Raw genomic sequence first — 25,988 nt, 5'->3', positions numbered from 1 at the left:
CAAAAAACAGTCACTGAGCAATAAAGGGTTGCTAATTATCTGGTAACGCCGGTACATTTTTTATTTATTTATTTATTTTGACAATTGTGCAAAAAGATGCAGAGTCCTCTAGCTCTTAGAGCAGTTCGAATGACTAATATTGCAATAGTCCGGTGCAATGACCATTGTGCAAAGGGCGCCAAGACTTCAAGGAGTGTATGCAGTTTAAAGTGACAAGTAGTGCGATAATCTGGGACAATGTTGATTGTGCAAATGTTGCAGATACTCCTCAATCAGTGTGCAAAGGGAGCAGATGCTACTCTGGCATGAGTGGCCAGTATTGGTCAACAACAGATATGCAAATAGTGCAGCGTGGTGAGTGCACGAGTAATATATAATTGGCCCCACAGAAATATGACAACAAACTCAAGTCAAACAAATTGCCAGCATGTTGTAATGGAATTGTAGGTTAGGTGTTTAAGAAGTTAATTGCAAGAGGGAAGAAGCTGTTTGAATGTCTGCTAGTTCTAGTTTGCATTGATTGGTAGCGCCTACCTGAGGGAAGGAGCTGGAAGACCGGGATGCGGAGGGTCCGAGAGGATTTTGCACGCTCTTGTCTTAGTTCTGGCAGCGTGCAAGTCCTCAAGGGTGGGTAGGGGGGTACCGACAGTCCCTTCAGCAGTTTTGATTGTCTGTTGCAGTCGGAGTTTGTCCTTTTTTGTAGCAGCACCAAACCAGACTGTGATGGAAGAACACAGGACTGATTCGATGCCCGCTGTGTAGACCTGCCTCAGCAGCTCCTGTGGCAGGCTGTGCTTTCTCAGAAGCCGCAGGAAGTACATCCTCTGCTGGGCCTTTTTGAGGACGGAGTTGATGTTGGTCGCCCACTTCAGGTCCTGAGAGACTGTAATTCCCAGGAACTTGAAGGTCTCGACGGTTGACACAAGGCAGCTGGACAACGTGAGGGGCAGCTGTGGCGAAGGATGCCTCCTGAAGTCCACGATCATCTCTACAGTCTTGAACGTGTTCAGCTCCAGGTTGTGTCGGCCGCACCACAGCTCCAGCCGCTCCACTTCCTGTCGATATGCAGACTCGTCACCGTCCTTGATGAGGCCGATGACAGTGGTGTCATCTGCAAACTTCAGGAGTTTGACAGCCGGGTGCGCTGAGGAGACAGGACAAAGAGTTCGTGACAGAGGGATAGAGATGGGAAGGATGTGCAGCAGGTTAGGGTAATTCAGGATAGAGATGGAAATATGTTGACCGGTGCCAGTAGTGTGCTAGATAGATGGAAAGAATACTTCCAGGAGTTGATGAATGAGGAAAATCAGAGCGAAGAGTTGAAGAGGCAAGTGTGGTGGACGAGGAAGTGGCAATGATTAGTAAGGGGGAAGTTAGAAAGGCATTAAAGAGGATGAAAAATGGTTGGTCCAAATGACATTCTGTGGAGGTATGGAAGCATCTAGGAGAGGTGGCTGTGGAGTTTTTCACCAGCTTGTTCAATAGAATTCTAGCACATGAGACAATGCCTGAGGAATGGAGGAAAAGTGCTGGTGTACATTTTTAAGAACAAGGGTGATGTGCAGAGCTGTGGGAACTATAGAGGAATAAAGTTGATAAGCCACACAATAAAGTTATGGGAAAGAGTAGTGGAGGCAAAACTCAGGACAGAAGTGAGTATTTGCTAGCAACAGTATGGTTTCATGCCTAAAAAGAGTACCACAGATGCATTATTTGTCTTGAGGATGTTGATGGGAAAGTACAGAGAAGGTCAGAAGGAGTTACATTGAGTCTTTGTAAATCTAGAAAAAACATATGACAGAGTACCCAGAGAGAAACTGGGGTACTGCATGTAGAAGTCTGGAGTGGCAGAGAAGTATGTTAGAATAATACAGGACATGTACGAGGGCAGCAGAACAGTGGTGATGTGTGCTGTAGGTGTGACAGACGAATTTAAGGTGTAGGTGGGACTGCATCGGGGATCAGCCCTGAGCCCCTTCCTGTTTGCAGTGGTGATGGATAGGCTAACAGATGAGATTAGACTGGAATCCCCGTGGACCATGATGTTTGCAGATGACATTGTGATCTGCAGCGAAAGCAGGGAGCAGGTGGAGGAACAGTTAGAAAGATGGAGGCATGCATTGGAAAGCAGAGGAACGAAGAATAGCCGAAGTAAGACATAATATATGTGCATGAATGAGATAGGTGGTGGGGGTAGAGTGAGGCTACAGGGAGAAGAGATAGCAAGGGTGGAGGACTTTAAATACTTGGGGTCAACCGTCCAGAGCAATGGTGAGTGTGGTCGGGAAGTGAAGAAACGGGTCCAAGCAGGTTGGAACGGGTGGGGGAAGGTGTCAGGTGTGTTATGTGACAGAAGAGTCTCTGCTAGGATGAAGGGCAAAGTTTATAAAACAGTGGTGATGCCAGCCATGATGTACGGATTAGAGACAGTGGCACTGAAGAGACAGGAAGCAGAGCTGGAGGTGGCGGAAATGAAGATGTTGAGGTTCGCTCTCAGAGTGACCAGGTTGGATAAAATTTGAAATGAGCTCATCAGAGGGTCAGCCGAGGTTCGATGTTTTGGAGACAAAGTTAGAGAGAGCAGACTTCGATGGTTTGGACACATCCAGAGGAGAAATAGTGAGTATATTGGTAGAAGGATGATGAGGATGGAGCTGCCTGGCAAGAGAGCGAGAGGAAGACCAAAGAGAAGGTTGATGGATGTCGTGAGGGAAGACATGAGGGCAGTTGGTGTTCGAGAGGAGTATGCAGGAGATAGGCTTACATGGAACTGAGCATTATAATTTTTGTAATGCTTTAGTGGTTCGCACAAGATTATCATGTACCGGTACTGTACTTAACCTATATGTCTGTTTTTGAATCTCAAGTTTCACATCTGTCACTAATCTTGCCCAAAACATTGGCATTGTGTGCAAGGGGTCCATCTGTTAACTCAAATGTCGTGTTGTTTCCTCACAGCCAACAGCAAGAATGTGAGCTGGCTGCTGGGTCGCGATGGCGATGTGGCCGTCATTGTTATCGGGGAAATGGACGAGTTGACTTCCAAATGCATCATCTCAGGATTGGGAGAAAAAAAGGCACCCTGGCCACAGAACAATTCAGTGTAATATATTTATATACAATATATGTAAATGTAATTTTTGTTTCACAGACTTCACTGTTGGCAAGATTTAAACAAAAGGATAATTTTTAAAAACTATGTTACAGCAATCAAACCATTTTGAAAAGCAGAATAAATGCTGAAGTCATGACTGACAGAGAAAACCTTCCTTCTCAGACACAACCTGGAATATCCTTGAATTTGAAGGTATGTAAATATTTAAATCATCTTGGAATGAAAATTAATGGTCTCAAACCCATACAAATGTTTGATCAAAATGAAAATGAACACGAACATTTTCTGTTCACCACTCAAAACATGATCTTGACATTGACAAAATTCCATCCGTTCCCATCAGACCCACATTTTCGCCTCATTTCAAAACACTACCCCCCATTGCAAAACCTCTTTCAAGCCATTTTTATCTCCGCGACATAATATGTAAAGTACAGATTGGCTCTTTAGCCGTGTTAAATCGCTGCTCCTCAAGTAGTAGACACCCCTATTGATTTAAAAGGTTTAGGTATTGATTTAGGTTAAAATAAGCACACAACCCTGTGATATTTTAGGGTGTGCGTTTCACAAAGCTGCTGATTTTGGAGTCAGTGGTGGCGGTTTATATGTGGCAAAAAAAGAGTTTTTTTTTTTTTTTTTAATACATTGTCATTGCAACCTCTGCCAGGCATGATGTTCGTATTTTTTTTTTGGTAATATGAACATCCTTAAGTGTCGGAGAGATGCTCTCTAATTAAAGAGCAATCCATTTTCTACACCACATATATATCCTCATTAGGGTTGCAGTAAACTCCATTTCCCAGCTGACTTTGGGCGAGAGGTTGGGGTACATTGTGGACCTGTTGCAGCCAATCGCAGGGCACTTGTAGACAAAGAACCATTCACACATTAACCCCTATGGACAATTTAGACTAGGCTTCAGTTAGCCTAACATCAATTTGAATCGTTTCCTTCTTATTTCAAATGCTGAACACACTTGAATGATGACATGAATTGTTTTGTCTGTTTCCACAAGGCCAAATGTGAAGAGGCAAGCACTTTACACCCCCTGGCGGTGAGTTGGCGCATTGTCCTGATGTAATGTGAGTCCAGTGCTTGGATTGCGTCATGGCCAACCATGGTGTAATGTCTTTGTTGCGCCCACAGGTGTCAGTGAGTGAACATTCATCAGCATCTGCAACTGCACACAAGGTACTTAAAGTGATGAATGCGCACAATTTTAAGATCTAAAGATGTAATAGTTTGTAGAAATAGTAGCTGGGAATTGATTTTAAAAAGGCTTTAATGGGGTCTCATCAGGTCATTCCCAGTCTGAGTAATAGGAAACTGTGGTTAAGCCAGTGGTCCTTTCACTCACCGCGTCATTGCATATCATCTTTCTCCCAGCATTCCCTCTTCATGCACTGAGCTCTAACAAGGGCCCTTCATTGAGTTCTGCATTTGAAATAGGTGAACTCTACTGACCCGCCCGAAGTCCGGGGAGCACGACCTTCACTCTGCCTCACTTTTTTGTGTCACGTGCATGCATACCTTTGCAGTCACACAAGCGTGCGTGCGCACACACAAACACACTCTCGCACACGCACAGAGGCAGAAGAAGTGAAGGAGAAGCGGCACGGCGGATATTTGGGCCGCCCTAGAGCAGATGGTTGATGAACTTGATCAGGGAATTAGTGGGACGCGTCACTCGCAGATGGATGGGATTGCAGGAACGTCCCCACGGTTTTTTGGGGCGAGTCGAAATCTCTGTTCTCAGGATTTATTTATTTTTTTCCACAGAAGCAAACTCCCTTATTTGTTCCTCAAGCCATGCTATGCATTTAACATGGACACTTTAGCAGAGTTTGGCAAAGACCAAATTTGTAGCCTCAACCCCCATTTTTTGGGTAGGCTGAATGTTCTCGCGATCCAAGATCCTCGTTGGCCTCTTAAAATGTTTCCCATCAGAAAAAACTGAAATGCAGATACAGTGAACTCTCATACAGTATATTCGCGATTCGGCACTCACAAATTCACATCGTCACACATTTTTTGGGGGGCAACCTATCCTCCAGTATTGGCTGTTTTTGTGCTCAGGCCAAAGTATTAGTCGCTATATTGTGGCCTCTTGGTGCCAAGGAACTATGTTTAAGTGAAATGAGATAAGAAAAAATTAGTGCTTTGCTGCCATCTTGTGGCACCTCTAGGCAATTTTAGACCTTTTGGGAGGGGCGGCAATTACGATGGATTTTCGCTATCTGCGGCAGGGTTTTATCCCTCTCCTTGCGAATAGCGGGGGAACATTAATCCATTTTTTTAGAGGCCACCTTTTGTCCTCAAATATTCTGAATTGTACAGGCTGTATTCAATGAATGTTTAAGTGTACACTGAAAAAATAAACACTGCATAATTTAAACAAAATTTAATCTGGCACATTTAGTATTTTAGCTTTGATTAAATGAAAATGATTCATTTTACGTATCCTGAAAGTTTAAGATGAAAATCTTTGTTTCATGTTTACCATATTTGAATGTTGGAACAACATTACCAGTGTTAGCCAAAACATTAGCTCTTGCTAACTTAGCTTAGTTTAGTTTCAAAATACAGCAGTGCTCATGCACATTGACACACACACATACACGGTTCACACAAGGCAAAGCTTTTGCCTTTGTTATTTTACAACATTTTATGGCATCTTTGTGGTTTATCTGAGAGAAATATAAATGTTTAAGCAGCAGATCCTCCCGTAGGCCACCGTCTCATTGGCCAGCACTTTGCGGACACTAATGCATCGGATGCGAGGGCTGAATATTTCGTCTAGTCAAGGACATATACATGTTTAAAAACTTAAATGACTTGAAACTTACTGTAACGTTACCAAAATGCAAAGTATGTTATTTTTTTCTTGTCAATGTCAACGTCGCTCTTTCCGTCCAAGTCTGCAATGCATGCGCAAAATCACATTCAATTAAATTAAATCCGTTAAAAATTGAAAATTTCAGTTCGGTGCCAAGCTGTAAATTTAAATTTCAGTAAAGTAAGAACAATACATTGAAATCACACACTAAACATTTTCAACAATTTGAATTTTCAAAACATTTAAGAAATGTGTGACAGCTTTTTTATAGTTTTGTCAGTACAAGTTAGTATTTAGTAAAACTACTCGCACTTTCACGCATGACATAGGCTGAGCTTGTAAGAAAGTGAAAGGGAGGCTTGCTAGAGGGACTTGACCACTTAACTGTCACCCATGTGTTACATTAAGGTAACCACTGCATCGTAAACCTTAAAAATGATAAATTGTGCAATCACCTTTAACTTTGATGACGCATGAAGGATGCAGAAACCCAAAATGCCAAATGTACGCATGAACACAGAAGTGCAGCTTGTATTTTGTTCTTATTTTGTTATTGTTATCGACTTGTTGCTTTTAGCCATAGTATAAGGACATGAATGGTATTTCTTATATCTGAAGAGCCAGGGGTGTCTGTTTAGATGCCAATTGAAGTTGCAATTTTTTTGTTTTTATTTTTAAACACTGGACTGATAGCCATGACATCTGTTTGCCAGAAGCTCAACTGCACTGTTTATGTACTAGGTGTGTAGCTAGAGCGTGACACAGTTACACTTCTTGTCCCTTACCTCATCCATGTGGGAATCTAATAATCACCCCATCACATTACTTTATTGCCCATGCATTTGGTTATTTTCTTTTTTTTTTTTTTTTTTGGGGTGGGGTAGTCAAGGAAACATTTTGCGGGCGACATAAAATGACATGGAGGCCCAGATCTATCCCACGTGCCTTAAGTAAAATACATGTGCTTTATATGCTTACTGAGCTGAAGTCTCACGAGAGTAGCTGACACATCATGCAAGACAGTTCAAATTAATTTTGTGTGACTGACTTTTAAAGCCTATTTTTTCCTCAAATCTTGGTCGGTTTCCAACTTGTACAACCTTCATTGCATTCAAATTTGGAGGATTCACTGCAGAACGATTAGTTCCTAAAGGAAAAGAGGGTTGACTGCTGAAGTTGCAATGCCTTCTGCAGGTTTGTCCAACTGATTGAGAGGCAAGGAAGCAAAATTGTTGATTAAACTGGCGGAGGATCAGCGAGAAAGATTAGTGCGCTGGCTTGATTTCCAAGTCTCCTCATAATTTTCTTCCCACGCATAATTAACGCCTTAACCAGTGGTCATCGGTCTGTTTGTGTCCTTACCGTGTGCTCTCATTACCGCAGAGAAAGGCAATTTGATGAGTCATTACCAGGGGCAATTCTTGGATCAGAGGTTTAGGGATGCTGGGATCCATTTTAGGGGTGCTTCAGCACCCCTAAAATGGGCTACAAAGGCTCATGGTCATGACTGTGACAGTGATTACATACATACATACATGAATTACACTTGTTGTCCTTCTCCAAGTTTTATTGTATCTTTTTCGCTCTGCAGGAAGAGAAGTCACTAAATGTGACCAAAGAAAAGCCCGTCTCCCAGCCCAGGCTTCCCAGGAGAACCAACGCTGTCATGATAAAGCCTGCCAATGCGAGCGTGGCGCCGGGACCCGTCAACGCAAGACCCGCCGTCGCAAATCTGAGGCAGGCCAGCGTGGCGTCATCTCCTCCCCTCAGCGCCACGGCCAAAATGGACAGCGGAACGGCGGCGGCTTTCAAAGTGGACTTGCAGTCACAGGGCTTTGAAAAGATTGAGGAGTCACAGAAAGCCAAAGGTGAGTGAGCATTGCATCATGGGAAAGGGCACGTAGGGTTAGGATTATGAGCACTGAAGGGGCTCCCAAGACCCTGCATTGACACACGACCCTTCAAATATTAAATCATACTGTAATATCAGGTGGGTCAAAGAGTCCATTGTAGTGAGATATATATTGTATACAATACATATACCGTCACTGATGGTGTAGTGGTGCACTCGCCTGACTTTGGTGCGGGCAGCGTGGGATCAGTTCCCACTGTGAGTGCGAATGGTTGTCCGTGTCTATATGTGCCCTGCGACTGACTGGCGACCAGTTCAGGGTGTAGTCCGCCTTTCGCCCGAAGTCAGCTGGGATAAGCTCCAGCGACCCTGACCAGGATAAGCGGTGTTGACAATGGATGGATGAATACATATACCTTCCTCTGAAATTAATTGAATGTTAAATCTTTATGTGATGCTCAACAAAATACTTGAAAGTATAATCCCATAAAATGAGTGTCGTAAATTACAAGACTTTTTACTTCGGTAACTTTTTATCATGTAATCGTAACATGTAATGTAATAGTTATAATTTTGATACATGACAAAAATACATTTTATTTCATAACATTGAATTTTTTTATTTTTTTTTTATCATTACCTTCGCTAACTGGTGGAGAAGCATCTGTTTTTTAGTGAGGTCTGTAGCTGCCATTTGGGCTCGTTTAAATAATCAGTCATCTTTATTGGCCAAGGACTGTATGTTGAAACCACACAAGCACTTTGTATCCGGAAATTGGAGCCACCTAGTACGAGAGCAAACAAGTCACTATGACAAAATATACATTAAGGACAAAAGACAGAAGTACGGCGAGTCGCCGAACAATGTAAGGGTACCAGTAATGTGGTAATGCTGATACAAAGACAATTACGCAAATGATGCAGAGTTGTCAAGCAATTTAAAGTGACTAGTAGTGTGCTAATTCTGATATGACAAAATTGTGTAAATACTGCACAATCGTCAAGCACGTAAGTGACGTGATCAACATGAGTTATGCAAATAATCACCAAAGGTTTCTTATATCAACTAAAGGGCTACATTGTTCCTAATTACCTTAGGATGCATAAATTCTAATAATGATGGCTGGCATCATTCCGTTACATTTACTCAAGTAACATTTTCGATAAACTGTACTTGTCAGAGTATTTTAAATGCAGTGTACTTTTTACTTTTGAGTATTTATGTGAAGAAGGATCGATACTTTTACTCCGTTACAATGATCGACATGCCATTCGCTACTTTTATTTATCCGTTCTTGCGTGTTCGCATCTATTTTTAGACTCCATTTTCGACTTCCGTATAGGGCGCCCGTTGCGCCAATCCAACATCATCACGAGTGTCATTTGACTCCAATTCACCAATCAGACGACACAAGGCAAGTCGCATGACCGCGCACGTAGCCTTCACAAGCCAATCAAAATGACTCATTTTGGGTGGAAAAAAACACCCGCGCGAATGTGTTTACTTTACAGACTCCAAAAATTAACAGCTTTGTCATGTAGCTCTTAAAATTGTGACTGCCCAAACTTGGATATCTCAGCCCACTTCTAACTTGAGAAAACACCTTGCACTAAGTTGCAGATGTTTTTGCTGTTGTTTTGGCAGTGGATATGACAACATTAGCACTATACTATGCTGTCACACACACAATCACTAAGTCTGGTCAGCAAACAGCTTCATCAAGTCATTTAAGTGAATAAAGCAAATAATATTTCTGTCGGGCCCGATCCATGTGTTGTTGGTTTTTGGGCAGTTAAAAATTGAAATGGTGGCAGGTGTCTGTCGACTCCCGTATATTATTATTTATTTTATGTCATTTGATGTTCATGCTGCGATTTAAATAATCTGAAGTTACTCACAACTTACTCTTTACTTTTTTTCTTTAGTTTTTTCATTGAATACTTTCTTACTCTTACTCAACTAAATATTTGGATGACTACTTTTTACTTTTACTCAAGTCATATTATTCTAAAGTAACAGTACTCTCACTTGATTACAATATTTGGCTACTCTGCACACCTCTGTAAAAAGACAAAAAAAAAAAAAGGTACTGAAATAGGAATATTTTCACACACAGACACATTTTCCAACATGTCTGCCACAGTGGAGTTTTATTCCATTTCTAATTAGACATCTCACGGTGGCGAAAGACCGAAAACATAGAAAGCGGCTGAAAAGTGAGCTCACGCACATGATGTCACTTTCGTCTCCACTGAAGCAACAACAATGCTCTGACTGGAAGTGTTGAGTGGAAGCTGCCTGCGCAAAGTTTCAGCAGTTGGAGAAGGATTTATTCCCTTTTTTTCCTTCTAATGTGCTGGCCAAATAGTACCTCAGCCTCTCGGAATCTTTATGGAGTGGCAAAATCAAACCAGGCCAACCAGGAGGGGGAAAAAGCAAATACGACTTGTGATTTGTGATACAACCCCAATTCCAATGAAATTGGGACGTTGTGTTAAACATAAATAAAAACAGAATACAATGATTTGCAAATCATGTTCAACATATATTTAATTGAATACACTACAAAGACAAGATATTTAATGTTCAAACTGATAAGCTTTATAGTTTTTAGCAAATAATCATTAACTTAGAATTTTATGGCTGCAACACGTTCCAAAAAAGCTGAGACAGGTCTAAAAAAAGACTGAGAAACTTGAGGAATGCTCATCAAACACCTGTTTGGAATATCCCACAGGTGAACAGGCTAATTGGGAACAGGTGGGTGCCATGAATGGGTATAAAAAGAGCTTCCCTGAATTGCTCAGTCATTCACAAGCAAAGATGGGGCGAGGTTCACCTCTTTCTGAATAAGTGCGTGAGAAAATAGTCGAACTGTTTAAGGACAATGTTCCTCAACGTACAATTTCAAGGAATTTAGGGATTTCATCATCTGCGGTCCATAATATCAACAAAAGGTTCAGAGAATCTGGAGAAATCACTGCATGTAAGCGGCAAGGCCGAAAACCAACATTGAATGCCCGTGACCTTCGATCCGTCAGGTGGCACTGCATCAAAAACCGACATCAATGTGTAAAGGATATCACCACATGGGCTCAGGAACACTTCAGAAAACCAATCTCAGTAAATACAGTTTGGCGCTACATCTGTAAGTGCAACTTGAAACTACTATGCAAAGCAAAAGCCATTTATCAACAACACCCAGAAACGCCGCCGGCATCTCTGGGCCCGAGGTCCTCTAAGATGGACTGATGCAAAGTGGAAAAGTGTTCTGTGGTCCACAGAGTCCACATTTCAAATTGTTTTTGGAAATTGTGGACGTCGTGTCCTCTGGGCCAAAGAGGAAAAGAACCATTCGGACTGTTATGGACGCAAAGTTCAAAAGCCAGCATCTGTGATGGTATGGGGCTGTGTTAGTGCCAATGGCATGGGTAACTTACACATCTGTGAAGGCACCATTAATGCTGAAAGGTACATGCAGGTTTTGGAGAAAAATATGCTGCCATCCAAGTAACGTCTTTTTCATGGACGCCCCTGCTTATTTCAGCAAGACAATGCCAAACCACATTCTGCACGTGTCACAAGAGCGTGGCTTCGTAGTAAAAGAGTGCGGGTACTAGACTGGCCTGCCTCCAGTGCAGACCTGTCTCCCATTGAAAATGTGTGGCGCATTATGAAGCGTAAAATACGACAACGGAGACCCCGTACTGTTGAACAGCTGAAGCTGTACATCAAGCAAGAATGGGAAAGAATTCCACCTTCAAGAATTCAACAATTAGTGTCCTCAGTTCCCAAACGTTTATTGAATGCTGTTAAAAGAAAAGGTGATGTAACACAGTGGTAAACATGACCCTGTCCCAGCTTTCCCATATTCCAAACAGGTGTTTGATGAGCATTCCTCAAGTTTCTCAGTCTTTTTTGAGACCTGTCCCAGCTTTTTTGGAACGTGTTGCAGCCATAAAATTCCAAGTTAATGATTATTTGCTAAAAACAATAAAGTTGATCAGTTTGAACATTAAATATATTGTCTTTGTAGTGTATTCAATTAAATATAGGTTGAACATGATTTGCAAATCATTGTATTCTGGTTTTATTTATGTTTAACACAACGTTCTAGCTTCATTGGAATTGGGGTTGTATTTTCTAGCGTGCTTTATTTGGTCTTTGTTGTCATGGCTGCGTACATTTAGATTTACTACTAGAAATTGTAATTCCTGTGGGATTTGTGTGTGAATGCTGAGAGATGGCACCCATCTCAAAAGCGAAAGAAAATGAATTCAGTACTTCTGACTCACTTTAATTAATGCATCGCAGCTCATCGTAGCAGTCCCTAGATACTATGCATCTATGCCCCTATAGTGACTCTGAGAAGGGGTGATCAAATTGCACACTTGACCAAGCACCATCATCTTCAAGTGATACCATATTATCTCTGCTTTTCTCCCATTCCCACAAGGCTCCTTTTACAGACTTTCTCTATGAACAGCAGCAAATTCTCTACTCTGAAGACAACACTCATCCAAAGCAGTTCTGTTCAATTCAGTTTGAAATTAGCACCATCCAGTGGAAAACAATGATACTGTAGGTTAAAAGGCCATTTGGAGAGGGAGACTCTGTTTCCGTTAGATCCCTCTGCTGGAAGAATGCTCATTCTGCATCACATTCATGTCATCTTATCCAAAAAGTTCTTTGGACAGCAGAAACAGTCGACGAGCTAAAAAGCATAGACGTTTCTGTAATATTCATGGCAGCTTGGCTTCGCAAGTGTGTCCAAAAATCGGGAGTAACAAACACCCAGAATAACAATTCTGGAAAAAATAAATAAATAAATTAAAATAAGTAAATAAGCAATTGAATTCCCTGATATTGGCGGAAGTAAAGACAACTGCTGGTACAAGAAAAAAGATGACTTTAAAAAATATGTCTGGGCCCACATTAGTGAAGCTCACTGAAAAACAAAGGAAAAGAACAGCTGCAGGCTGGAGGTAGACACACGTCGGACACAGAGGCGGATAAATGTCTCCACTCCGGACAGGGAATACTGAGCGAGTGTCTGTCCTTGACAATGGCAGGAAGCTCGTTCCAAGGGGAAGAGGTGGCCGACAACGCTCCAAGTCTCAGCTGTTTGTGTTTGCATGTGGGTCGTGACAACCATTCCTGTTTCCCCCGAGCAGGAAGTGTGACCTGTCACATGAGCCACAAGTGTCAAAAGATGCCTGGGACAAGTGAATAACACTTGTACAAACCAGAGGGACACAATAAACTATGACACAATGTGGTGACAATAACTAAGTAAATAATACAAAATGGATATGTAATAATATGACATTACAACAAGATGCAGCGTTTAGCATGAATGATCTTCATTTGGAGAAGTTGGTTTTTAACAAGTAAGGTCACCCAGGTGCACTGATTAGCCAAACAATTTACATCATTGAATGTCTTCTCAGTTTCAGATTTAGATTTTGCCTGGAAAGTCCACATTTATACTCATTAGAGGTATAACCAACAGTAAAACCAGAGAGCTGTCTATTGGTGGAAAAAAAATCTAAGGAGCTAGAAAAAAAAGGAAAATCAATAATAGACATTGCACAAACATTGACCGTAACCAGTGCAACCATTTGGCGTTTCCTGAAGAAGAAAGAAACCACTTTGAGCATTAAGTAGCATGACGATCAAGGAAAACAGCAGCAGTTGATGACAGAAATGTGGTGAGAACAAGGCTGACAAATAACTGTTAGTGACATCAGCAACAGCCTCCAGAGGGCAACAGCCTGCAGAGAGTAACAGGTAAGGTATCGCAACCTACTGTTCTAAAATAAAATCAGAAGTCTCGAGAAACATGTTGTCTACCAATTAAAAAAAAACAAAAAAACAATGCAACAAAACTGATTGGGAGATCCTTTAATCATGCAGTGAGAAAGACCTAGAGCACAATGCCAAAACAACAGTAGTTCATCAGGGACAAAAAGTGGAAAGTTTTAGACTGGCTAATTCAATCTCCAGATTTAAACCGAATAGAGCATGCATTTTACCTTCCGAATGGGGTAACCCCCCAAAAAAGAACAACTGAAAATATTGCTATCTTCTAAGTTCAGATCAAAATGCAAATCCCTACCTAAAAGCTTAAATTTTAATCTCTTGTCTCATTTTCGTCTTTTAAAGTCAAACACAAATGTTTTCAATCTATCCATCCATCCATTTTCTGAGCCACTTCTCCACTAGGGTCGCGGGCGTGCTAGCCTATCCCAGCTATCATCGGGCAGGAGGCGGGGTACACCCTGAACTGGTTGCCAGCCAATCGCATGGCACATACAAACAAACAACCATTCGCACTCACATTCACACCTACGGGCAATTTAGAGTTGTCAATTAACCTACCATGCATGTTTTCAGTCTACAGCAAAAGTAAAGAAAATAGCCTCACTCCTACAATAATTTTGGAGGGGACTGTATTTACTCTAAATGCAACTTTTTTTCTCACTGCCAGCCACAATTAGTGTGTGAAGTTTAACACCCTAGACTTGCTGTATTTGTGCCTTTGTCTTGAAAGCAATTATCATTGTCGCACTGACGTCGCCACATATACCATGACGTTAATTGAGCAATCTGCATTGGTTGTGTAAACATTCACTTCAGCAACGTCCAATTACAAGTCTAGAAAATGTAATAACAGTGTTGTAGTTCCCAATCCAAGCGTAACGCAGTATGACTTTTCATAAGAGTCCATATTCCTTTGGAAGATACCGAAGGTAGAATAAATTGGCTGGGATTGTGCTTTCATTGTTGATAGTCAAGGCAAGGAATCTTTATTCATGTAGCGAATTTTGTAGAAGCGGTAACTCAATCTGCTTGGCATGATTGAAAGTAAAAGCATTTTAAAATGAGCTAAAGACATTTAGAAAAACAAAGGGAAGAAATAAATCATTAGCGGTGTGATATGTGAAGCTAGCATGTCGAGTTGTAAAGCTGTGTTCGTGTCTGTCGGAGATTTCACTTTCAACCTTGTATTTAGTTAATACCTATCCATTAGAGTAGATGTGGCTTATATGGGCGTTTAAAATTATATTTAACATGCGTTGATTGCTTGCTGTTCGGTTATGCAATTAACATCCAGAAATGCCCAAATTTGGAGACATTCACTCGGTATTGGCTAAATATGCAGGAAAAGAAATTCGCTTTGAGGATTCTACACCACGGCAAGCCACAAAATAAAATTAAAAGATGATCAAACTGATCAATATCCTGGTGATATCACTCTAATAATGAATCACATCAGTGACACATTTCACATTCTTTCATTTTTATAGCTAAAGGGACGGAAAAAACTGTCAAACTGCTTCTTTTTTTTTAAAGGAGTGATCCTTCCTGGAACATCATCTGACGAAGGCAGAGGGGGGGACCTTGAACATTCTCATTCTAAAAACTATTGTGTATTATAATAGTTTGACAAAATGTCAATAATGAGGATGTGAAGCCTATTTCAAGGAGACATGCATTTTTGTCAAAATTTATAAAACGGTTAACAAGTCTGTAATATGCTTTCGTCAAAATATCACAAGGATCCGTATTATAGTTATATATTTTCTCTTGCTAAAATCATTGTTTTTAGAGGCTGCCAATACGATTGGGTGCTGCATGCAGCTATGGTTGTTTTAAGTACGCGAGGTATAATTCTCTTTTTAGTTTTAGTTTGACAGTAAACGTCAACTGGGAGTGGCATTTAACAGATTGAAGCCTCCTTTTTTATCTATTGTTCACTATTTGCCAAACTGCTGCCACCATACAGCCTTCGCAAGTCAACGCAAAAAAAATCGGTCTATAGACAGCTCGTATCTCAAAAACTCGAAAGTCACTCGTATCTCAAGGCACCACTGTGTGTGTCCTTTAAAAGTATAGTAGCTGTTGTTATTATTTTTACACTTCTATGACAGTTTATCAGAACACATTGTGTTTCATAGCTCCACTGTGTTATGTTCAACAATCTGCAATGTGTTAGTGTTTGGTTATATTAACATTTTGAAGATGTGGCGCATCTGTAGAAGCTAGTGCATGTGTGTGTGCGTCGGTGTTTTGTAACCTCCTTTTTCTATCAGCGGGGTCGGCTTTCCTCTCTTCTCTCCTCACCTTCAGAGGGAAGGACGCACATTCCTGCGCCGCTTCCCGACTCTAGCCCTGGGCGACGCTCAGCCCCGTGCTGATAAGTGACAGGGGCCCCAGTGGCGTGCACACACACACACCCTGCCCTTCTGTCCACAGACGTGCTGCTCGGGAATTCTGCCCTCTGCTCCACTTCTGCCTCCCCCACCTCCTTCCTCTCTCGCTCTCCTGCTCACACTCTTGACGAGGGGTCTTCAAAGAGAGAGATTGGTCTTTAATTTCAGCGCCAGACTGGTCAGTGGCGCTATCGCCCAACGCCTCCCGCACACCCACGCTCACCCACTCACTGTCATCCCTTCCCCCACTATGCACAAGGGAGTGAGAGATCTAAATTGAAGATTTATTAATCAATCCAGGATGATTAAACACCGATATTTTGGTCCACTTGATGGTTTATTTGCCGAGCAGTGTCTTTTTTTCTCATTTGTTATAGTCAGATGACTACATTCAAGAATAGCGTATACTGGGTGGGTGTTTTTTATTTTGTTACCTTAGTTGACACTTAAAAAAAAAAAAAAAACACTCCCTCTTTCTGTCTGCCTCTGTGTTTATTAAGTATTCCACTCAGACCTTCACCAAGGCTCCGAGCACAAAAAACACACTTTGACCGCCACTCAGTGTGTGTGTGTGTGTGTGTGTGTGTGTGTGTGTGTATCCGCATGTGCGTCCGCCTTGCGCGCTCGGTGCGTGCCTGAATGTGTGTCAGCCTCAATTGCTGGAGCCTGCCCAAGGTTTCCGTGGTGACTGCACAACACAACGAGACAATCAGGGGCAGGCCCACGCAGCGCTGAGAGAGGACATTAACACAGGAACCGGGGGTGGGGTCAGAGGTCAGAGGAAGGCAGGCAGAAAGACGCTAAGCAACAAAGGTGAAGTCTAAACAGCAATAAACAATAACACAACCTACTTTCATGTGTTCATTTTTCAAAGAAAAGGCTTGAGGATTGCCTGCCATGTGTGCGTGCGTGTGATGTGGAAATTGGTCGCACGCCTGAGCGAATTGGTGAGCAGGAGGGCCGCGTGAGGCTCGGCTTGGCGTTGTTGTTGTGTGGCGTGAGAATGTGTCTCTTCAAATCCCCACCGACAGAGACGCATGCTTGTCGCTCTATTTTGTGTGCGTGAAGACTGCTTATGTAGCACACGCACACAGTCTCTCTCACATATCTGCGTCCCCCGGGGATGACGCTAAAAATATGTGGCTCCTCAAGCCTTCTGGTGTCTGAGCAGCGTCTGTCTGCTCTCCATTGCCTCCCTCCTCCCCTCTCTTGCGCCTGTTCCCTCCATTCCTCCCTCAATTACACCCTCTACCTCAGCGAGCGCACACACACACACACACACACACACACACACGCATGCACAAACTACGGCCAGCTGTGTCCCCGCTGCACTTCCATGGAGGATGACCTCTGTTCAGCCAGGGTGGGATAAAGGGAGGCGGAAAGGAAAAAAGAAAACAAAAAAACAAGAGTGGAGTGAAGAAAGATGCATTTGGAAAGAGGAAGTGATAGAGGTGCTGAAAGAATTCTAGCTTTAATAACAATCTTTTACAGTTTGCATTTTCGTCTGCTTTTCCTGAAACATATTTTTAAGTTATGTTCACCTTTATTGGCACCATCATACTCCCTAAGGTGTTCTGTGCTGGAGAAATTGTGGGAAAATAGTGTGAGTATCCCTCCAAGGAATGAAAAAAAATAAAAATAGTGCATGTGATACATATTCAGTAGGTTTGTGGTTGTATAGTGTATTTTGTAAAACTACTGCTATAACAACATACTAAGTATTTTTGCAATAAATGCTCCGACGCCATGCATTGCTTTGTATTAATAAATATCTAAAGTTACAAAAGAAACAGCTGGAATTTTCTCAGAAATAGTCTAATAAATAACAGTAAAAACGAGATCACAGCGTAGAAGAGGCGAGCAGAGCAATCTGACTGGACTCTGGGAAGCCATGACATCATCACTTTTTGTGGAAAAAGTCCCATCACAGTTCTTGCTCACTGATTCAATCACAATATATTACAAAACAAAGTTTGCATTTAACGATTCAAAGTAGTTGTATTGATTATCTTTTTTGAAAATTATTTTATGCTTGAAGGGCCCTATATTTAATATTGTAATGTACTAATGTTACTGCCATTACCATTACAGTCAGCAACATTTTTAATAATCATTAGTACACATGGCTTTGTTAACCAATAAATGCGTAATAACAATAATTATATTCATAGATTTTTTTTTCTGCGCCTTTCATGTCACTCAAGGTCACGTCACAGGATTTAAAACATGTATAATTGTTTTCAGCATGAAAAAGAGAAAAGAAAAAGGAAAAAAATACTAAAGGAATAAAAAGAATGTGAATAAGTGTAAAACTTAAGAACCTCAATACAAAAATGCATGCTGAAGAAGCTAAGCTAATAAATTAGCTAACATTCTCTATTGAGAAATAAACCTAATTTAATTTGAAAAACCTTGTAGCATTAGCTCCAGTTCTGGTGCTAACACAGCATGTGAGGTGCACTGGCTGGTCCACTAGTATTAAAGACCAAGATCCTGTCTTGGAGTCACAAAGACAGACACTATTCTTATTAAAAGCCAATGTGTCATATAATTGCTTTGCGCTATTATTATAATATAGGCGGCAACATTTATCTTCTGGCAATACAATGACATCATTGCTTTTCTGTCTGTGATTGCGCTGATGTTTCTGATGTAAACGTCAGCTGTTTTGGATCGTGGAAAGGTACTGGGAAGTGTCGCGACTGATGTAATCATAGCTCCACATGTTCAGCAGTGATTCCCATCAGGAGTGCTATTTATTTTCATTAAATTGATCTGGACTTATTCTTAGTAAATGAAATGTGGTTAACAAAGTAGCTGTAATAACATTTTAAATAAAGCAACACCAGCAAATTTGTATTTTATGAACAAATGTCGAATAGGCAAAAAAGGCGGTGGTATTGTTAATTTGTTCCATTATTTGTTTATTTGTGTAAAGAAATTATACTGGGTGAGTTTAGCTCTTTTGAAATCTCAGTTTTTTTAGTTAAAGGTGACCCAAAGGTTATTGTTTTAATAATTTATAGACCTCCAAGATGCAATGGAAAATTTATGGAGGACTTTTCAGAACTGCTGTCAGTTATTTGTACTGACTACAACTATTCTGACTTCTCTCAACATATTAAAAGTCCAACCCACACTCAAGGTCACATCTTCGACCTGGTCATCGCTAAGGATGTTGAAATTCTATCAATTGACATTAAATATATGGCTATCTCTGACCATTTTTGTGCATTCTTTGAATTACAGATTCTTCCAAAAGTTCAGGCAACCTCTATGTCTATTAAGAAAAGGTACATAAATGTTAGTACCGCCACTAAGTTTATGGACACCATTGCTGTGTTGAGACAGTTGATGAACTTTTGGATAATTTCACCTGTAAAATCTCAAATGTCATGAATTCTGTCGCTCCTATCAAAACTAAAACAATCTTGAGGCGACCTAGAACACCGTGGAGGAGCACAATGATGGTAAAGACCTCTAAATCAAAGTGTGGGAAAGCAGAACGTAAGTGGAGGAAAACTAAACTCCAAATTGACTATGACCTCTACAGACAAAGTCTTTGCAATTATAACCAAGAGTTAGTCAGGGCTAGACAGCAACACTTTTCTGAAATCATCACAAAGAACCTCAACAATACTCGCACTCTGTTTGCTGTGGTTGACAAGCTCACAACCCCCCTGGATCAGATAGCTCCAGAACTATTAACAGCAGGTAAATGCAATGAATTTGCTTGTTATTTTAGTGAGAAAATGCAATCCATCAGGTTAAATATTAGCACAAATCAGCAAAATGATAAAATGATACTACATCTGAAGCCACCCAGGAAAAACTTTATTACCATGTCAGAATTTGATACAGTTGACCAAAGAAACTAGAGAAATCGGTTCAGCAGCTGAAATCATCAATGAGTTGTCTTGACTCAATACCATCAGACTTTTTCAAAGCTATTGCGAACTCTATGCTAGCTGATTTGCATCAAATAATCAATTGCTCACTTCAGTCAGGTAAGTTTCCTAAAGCTCTTAAAGTAGCAGCCATTAAGCCTCTGCTAAAAAATAGAACGCTGGATGCTTCCACGTTAGCAAGCTCTAGACCCATCGCAAATCTCCCTTTCATAGCAAAGATTGTTGAGAAAGTTATTTTTAATCAACTCAGCAATTTCTTGAACTTAAATGGACTTTTTGACAAATTTCAATCAGGTTTCCGAACTCATTACAGTACAGTATCTGCTCTTATCAAAGTACTAAATGATATGATGTTGAATACTGACTTGGGAAAGGTGTCAATTCTGGTCTTGTTGGACCTTTTGATACGGAAGATCATAATATACTGCTGAACAGGTTGGAAACGTGGGTAGGACTAAATGGAACAGTCCTTAAATGGTTCCGCTCCTACCTGGAGGAAAGGAGTTATTTTGTAACCATTGGAAGTGTTCAATCTCATCGAATGGCAATAACCTATGGGATCCCTCAAGGGTCAGTTCTTCAACCCCTCCTGTTCAGCCTGTATATTCTACCCTTGGGTCAAATTCTTCCGAACTTTAATTTTGACTATCATAGCTATGCAGATGACACACAGTTATATCTAGCAGTGTCTTCAGATGACAACAGTTCAATTGAGGTGTTGTGTCACTGATAAATAACTGGATGAGTCAACAAAACTGAAATATTTTGGAGGGGGGGGGCAATAAAGAAAAGAGGATTGCTGTTTGTAAATACCTTTAGTCACTCTCTTTAAAAACCAAGTCCGAAACCTTGGTGTTCTGATAGATTCCGACCTGACTTTCAACAGTCACATCAAATCAATTACTAAAACTGCCTTCTACCATCTGAAGAACATATCCAGAGTGAAGGCTTGCATGTGTCAAGCAGACCAGGAGAAGCTCATCCATGCTTTTATCTCAAGTAGACTAGACTATTGTAATGGTCTTCTGACTGGACTGCCTAAAAAGAGCATTAAACAGCTGAAGCTCATTCAGAATGCTGCAGCTCAGGTTCTGACCAGAACAAAGAGGTCAGATCACATTACTCCAATCCTAAAGTCTTTACACTGGGTTCCAGTCAGCTTTAGAATAGATTTAAAAGTTCTGCTACTGGTCTGTAAATCACTAAACGGTTGAGGTCCTGAATAAATGAATGAAATATAAACCCAGTAGGGCTCTGGGATCGACAGACTCAGGTCAAATAATGGAGCACAGAGTCCAAAGCAAACGTGGTGAAGCAGCATTTAGCTATTGTGCTGCACACAAATGAAATAAGTTGCCAACAGAAGTGACATCAGCCCCAAGTGTGCATGTTTTTAAGTCCAGGTTAAAAACTTTTCTTTTTTCCCCCCATGCTTTTTAGAGCATTTCCACTTTTAAATGATATTTCTTGCACTGTACGCTGCTTTAACTATTTTATTTTTTGCCCTCTTTGTTTTAAATGTTTATAAGCTGTTTTTGTCTTTGTTTTTAAATGCTTTTAATCATGTAAAGCTCATTGAGTTACCTTGTGTATGAAATGTGCTATATAAATAAATTTGCTTTGCTTTGCTTAAATTGGTTGTAAAACGATTTCCTACAAATAATGTATATTTTTTCAACTATCATGCCAGAGATGTACAGTGACAGGCAGAACAATTAAATGCTCCTCCAGTAGGTGTCAAAAGGTACAAGCAACCTGTGTATTCACCTGTTGCCATTCATACAACAGAATTGTAGCTTTGTTTAACTAAACAGTGTAGATAACACTGAAACTTCATAGGGGACCTTCTCTGCCTCTTCTTTTCACTCTCAATTAGACTGCATCTCTTCCAGTAAACCTCTGTGCTTCCCTGCATGTTGCGGCATACCGTGGTACAACACTAAAGGTGTCTAAATAAATACAGACTTGCCCGTATACTGTAAAAACTCATGAAATGGCCCTGTTTGAACGTATTTTGAAATATTTGTGTGAATGCGTGACTCTGTTGGTATCCGCATAATATTGCTTGTTGTCCTGGCTGAAGGGTCTTTCTTAAGCAAATATCTTTTGGTGTTTTTCAGGGACCGCTGCATTGGAAGTGCCTGGCAGGGTGTCGTCAATGAAGGTGGGCTCATCGAGTACGCCGCCAAACGCCGGACGGGGCCGAGTGGCCCAGCTGATGAAAACCTTTAGCGTCGATAGTAGTCCGACCCCCCCGACAACCCCCTCGCGCGGCATCAAGCCTCCTCTCCCGACCAAGCCGAGCCACTTGCGTGTATCCACCACTTCTTCTGTCAGGTAATCCCGAAGCTGACCCAAAGAATCCAGAGAGAAGCCACACTGGACAATATTGGACCATGTGGAGTTATAGTCAGTGGAAGGACAACTCCACCAATGAAGACACTTGTTACATTGCTGTCAGTATCCCAAAGCACAAAAATGGAAATGCTTGAACGTGTTCTCTATTTACTGTCTGACGTGACTGTCACATTGTTTTGTTAAAGTTTGCATTAGGTCATATGTGGTTTTCTTTTCATTTTCTGAGGTGGAATAAGGTACAGAGGGATCCTTCCTTTAATGGAATCGCCTCACTGAGAGTTATTATGGTGTGTCACATGACTCCTTGCCTCAGTGCAGCTTGTTGAGGACCAATGACGGTGCCAAAAATTCCTAATCCCTCCCATTGGATCAAATCCTGGCAGGTTTGATGGTCATTGCCAAATCATCCAACTCTGCTAAGTGTTACGTCTCAGTACTATATTAAACAATTGTACAGTGTGTTTTTTTACTATTTTTCCACATTTTCTATAGGGAGAATGATATGTAATGGACAATTTTATAACGTGCACCGTTTTGAGGCACATTGGAGGTCGAGTTTGTGTTGTTGAATCAAAGAGGCAATAAATGGATGTATTTAAAAGTCACACTACAGCTGTAGCCATTCTTTATTTGAAAAGGAAAAACCTCCAGAATGAATGAAAACTAGCTGCAATTTGCATGATTCACTGGTTTATGATATGATTAGCGTTTCTGTCATTTCCAGGGAAACCCCAGATTTTCTCTTCTAATGATTTATAATGCTGGTGGACAAGCGAGACATCTTTCCTGTTGTGTTAGAATTAGCATCAAGGTAATGCTACAGAGTGGTTACAATGTAACGGATGTGATTCAGAGGGGGATTGGCAAGATTTGTCAAGTCGTGTTGTTAAAATCTTAGTAAAGTTAACTCTGTTTTTAACAGGTCAAAGTCAAGTCGAGTCATTCATAAGTTTTAGCCCAACAAGTTCAAAATCTGGCGGCACGATGGGCGATTGGTTAGAGCGTCAGCCTCACAGTTCTGAGGACCCGGGTTCAATCCCTGGCCCCGCCTGTGTGGAGTTTCCATGTTCTCCCCGTGCCTGCGTGGGTTTTCTCCGGGCACTCCGGTTTCCTCCCACATCCCAAAATCATGCGTGAATTGGAAAATTGCCGTAGGTGTGAATGTGAGTGTGAATGGTTGTTTGTTTGTATGTGCCCTGCGATTGGCTGTCAACCAGTTCAGGGTGTACCCCGCCTTCTGCCCAATGATAGCTGGGATAGGCTCCAGCACGCCCGCAACCCGAGTGAGGAGAAGCGGCTCAGAAAATGGATGGATGGATGGAAGTTCAAAATCCTAAAATTGGCGATTTCGTCTCAAGTCCCCCTCCTCTGGCTGTCGGGGGAAGCCCTGGAGCAGCATCAAATAAACAAAAGTTATTCTATACTGCTACTTTTAGTACTTACATATGTTGTGATTCAATCAAAGCAAGCACATTATGTGGTTTGTTTGGGACAAACCAGCAAAAGAGATTTTATTATATTCAATCTGGCAGCACAGCGGTTAGCATGTCTGCATTGAGCACGTCACAGTTGAGAGGTTCAGGAGTTCTTGTGTGGAGTTTGCATATTTTTCCTGCGTTTGCGTGGGTTTTCTCCAGGTACTTTCGATTCCTCCCACGTTCCAAAAACATGCTTTTTAGGTTCACTGAAGACTAAATTGTCTGTGCTCACAACCACTTGAAGGCATATTTGTGTGGTATCTGGGGATTGCTACAGTGGGCTGTGATATGTCAACCTGCCTTATAGTCTACTATTGATTTTGCGATTACTGTGATATGCTCCCATGTATTTACATAAAATTTCACATAAATTACGCATGTGGGTATAAGCACTACGTCATAAGTTCATGGCACAACGCTTCTCTGAACCCATACTCAATGACCTGAATACTTGTACAGGACCAATGTAAAATGTAATTGAATTTACACATTCATGCCTTATGCTTTGTTGGATCTGCGCTCTTGCTTGCAAATGTGTACTAATCATTCTACCTACTTGCTAATGTTGGCAAATTGATACCCTCGCCCATGACGCATGTACCAGTGTATGCAGTTGAATTTAGTAACCTTGAGTTCAAAATGCTTCAACCTTTGTGTCCCAAATATTGTAAATCACATTGAAGATGTTATTTTTGTAATATTCCAATTAAGTCTCATAAAAACTCCCAATTAAAATGTTGAAAATGTATACATATACAGTGGGTACAGAAAGTATTCAGACCCCTTAATTTTTTCACTCTTTTTTTATATTGCAGCCATTTGCTAAAATCATTTGTTAATTTTTTTCCACATTAATGTACACACAGCACCCCATATTGACAGAAAAAAATTGAATTGTTGAGATTTTTGCAGATTTATTAAAAAAGAAAAACTGATATCACACCATTCAGTATTCAGACCCTTTGCTGAGTATTTAGTAGAAGCACCCATCCATCCATCCATTTTCAACACCACTTATCCTGGTTAGGGTCGCGGGGCGCTGGAGCCTATCCCAACTGACTTTGGGCAAAAAGCGGACTGCACCCTGAACTGGTCGCCAGTCAGTCGCAGGGTACATATAGACACGGACAACCATTCGCTCCCATATTCACACCGTCACTGAGTGGGAACTGAACCCACGCTGCCTGCACCAAAGTCAGGCGAGTGTACCACGACACCATTAGGTAGAAGCACTCTTTTGAGCTAATACAGCCTTTTTGGGAATGATGTTTTTCACTCCTGGATTTGGGGATCCTCTGCCATTCCTCCTTGCAGATCCTCTCCAGTTCTATCGGGTTGGATGGTGAACGTTGGTGGGCAGCCATTTTCAGGTCTTTCCAGAGATATCTCAATTGGCTTTAAGTCAGTGCTCTGGGAGGGCCATTCAAAGACAGTCACGGAGTTGTTCTGAAGCCACTCCTTCGGTATTTTAGCTGTGTGCTTAGGGTCATTGTCTTTTTTCAAGGTGAACTTTCGGCCCAGTCTGAGGTTCTGAGCACTCTGGAGAAGGTTTTCGTCCAGGATATCCCTGTACTTGGCTGCATTCAGCTTTTCTTCGATTGTAACCAGTCTCCCTGTCCCTGCAGCTGAAAAACACACCCACAGCATGATGCTGCCACCACCATGCTTCACTGTTGAGACTGTATTGGTGATAAGCAGTGCCTGGTTTTCTCCACACATAGGCCTTAGAATTAAGGCCAACAATTTCAATCTTGGTCTCATCAGACTAGAGAATCTTATTTCTCACCATCTTGGAGTCCTTCAGGTGTTTTTTAGCAAACTCCATGCGGGCTTTCATGTGTCTTGCACAGAGGAGAGGCTTCCGTCGGGCCACTCTGCCATAAAGCCCCGACTGGTGGAGGGCTGCAGTGATGGTTGAATTTCTAGAACTTTCTCCCCTCTCCCGACTCCATCTCTGGAGCTCAGCCACAGTGATCTTTTGGTTCTTCTTTACCGCTCTCACCAAGGCTCTTCTCCCCCCAATTGCTCAGTTTGGCCGGATGGCCAGCTCTAGGAAGGGTTCTGATTGTCCCAAACATCTTCCATTTCAGGATTATGCAGGACACCATGCTCTTAGGAACCTTAAGTGCAGGAGAATTTTTTTTCTAACCTTGGCCATATCTGTGCCTTGCCAACAATTCTGTCTCTGAGCTCTTCAGGCAGTTCCTTTGACCTCATGATT

At 41.5% G+C, this 25,988-nt stretch overlaps 1 protein-coding gene across 3 annotated transcripts in view; it reads left to right on the top strand.

Annotated features, from left to right (window-relative positions):
• The window catches only part of zgc:100829 (uncharacterized protein LOC445149 homolog), a 33,909-nt gene extending 9,277 nt beyond the window's left edge, over window positions 1-24,632 (top strand). The window contains exons 3-8 of one of the 3 annotated variants that reach the window (XM_061702650.1): window positions 2,959-3,103; window positions 3,208-3,307; window positions 4,131-4,169; window positions 4,262-4,306; window positions 7,543-7,819; window positions 22,052-24,632. In XM_061702650.1, coding sequence (XP_061558634.1) covers window positions 2,959-3,103; window positions 3,208-3,307; window positions 4,131-4,169; window positions 4,262-4,306; window positions 7,543-7,819; window positions 22,052-22,272 — 827 coding nt within the window. In that variant the 3' untranslated portion in view covers window positions 22,273-24,632. The other 2 variants (XM_061702651.1, XM_061702652.1) reach the window with 2 other exon arrangements.
• The last annotated feature ends 1,356 nt before the right edge of the window (window positions 24,633-25,988 follow it).

Source organism: Phycodurus eques, chromosome 17 (assembly GCF_024500275.1).
Source record: "Phycodurus eques isolate BA_2022a chromosome 17, UOR_Pequ_1.1, whole genome shotgun sequence".
Lineage (NCBI taxonomy): Eukaryota > Metazoa > Chordata > Actinopteri > Syngnathiformes > Syngnathidae > Phycodurus > Phycodurus eques.
This window is presented reverse-complemented; position numbering and strand designations above follow the sequence as displayed.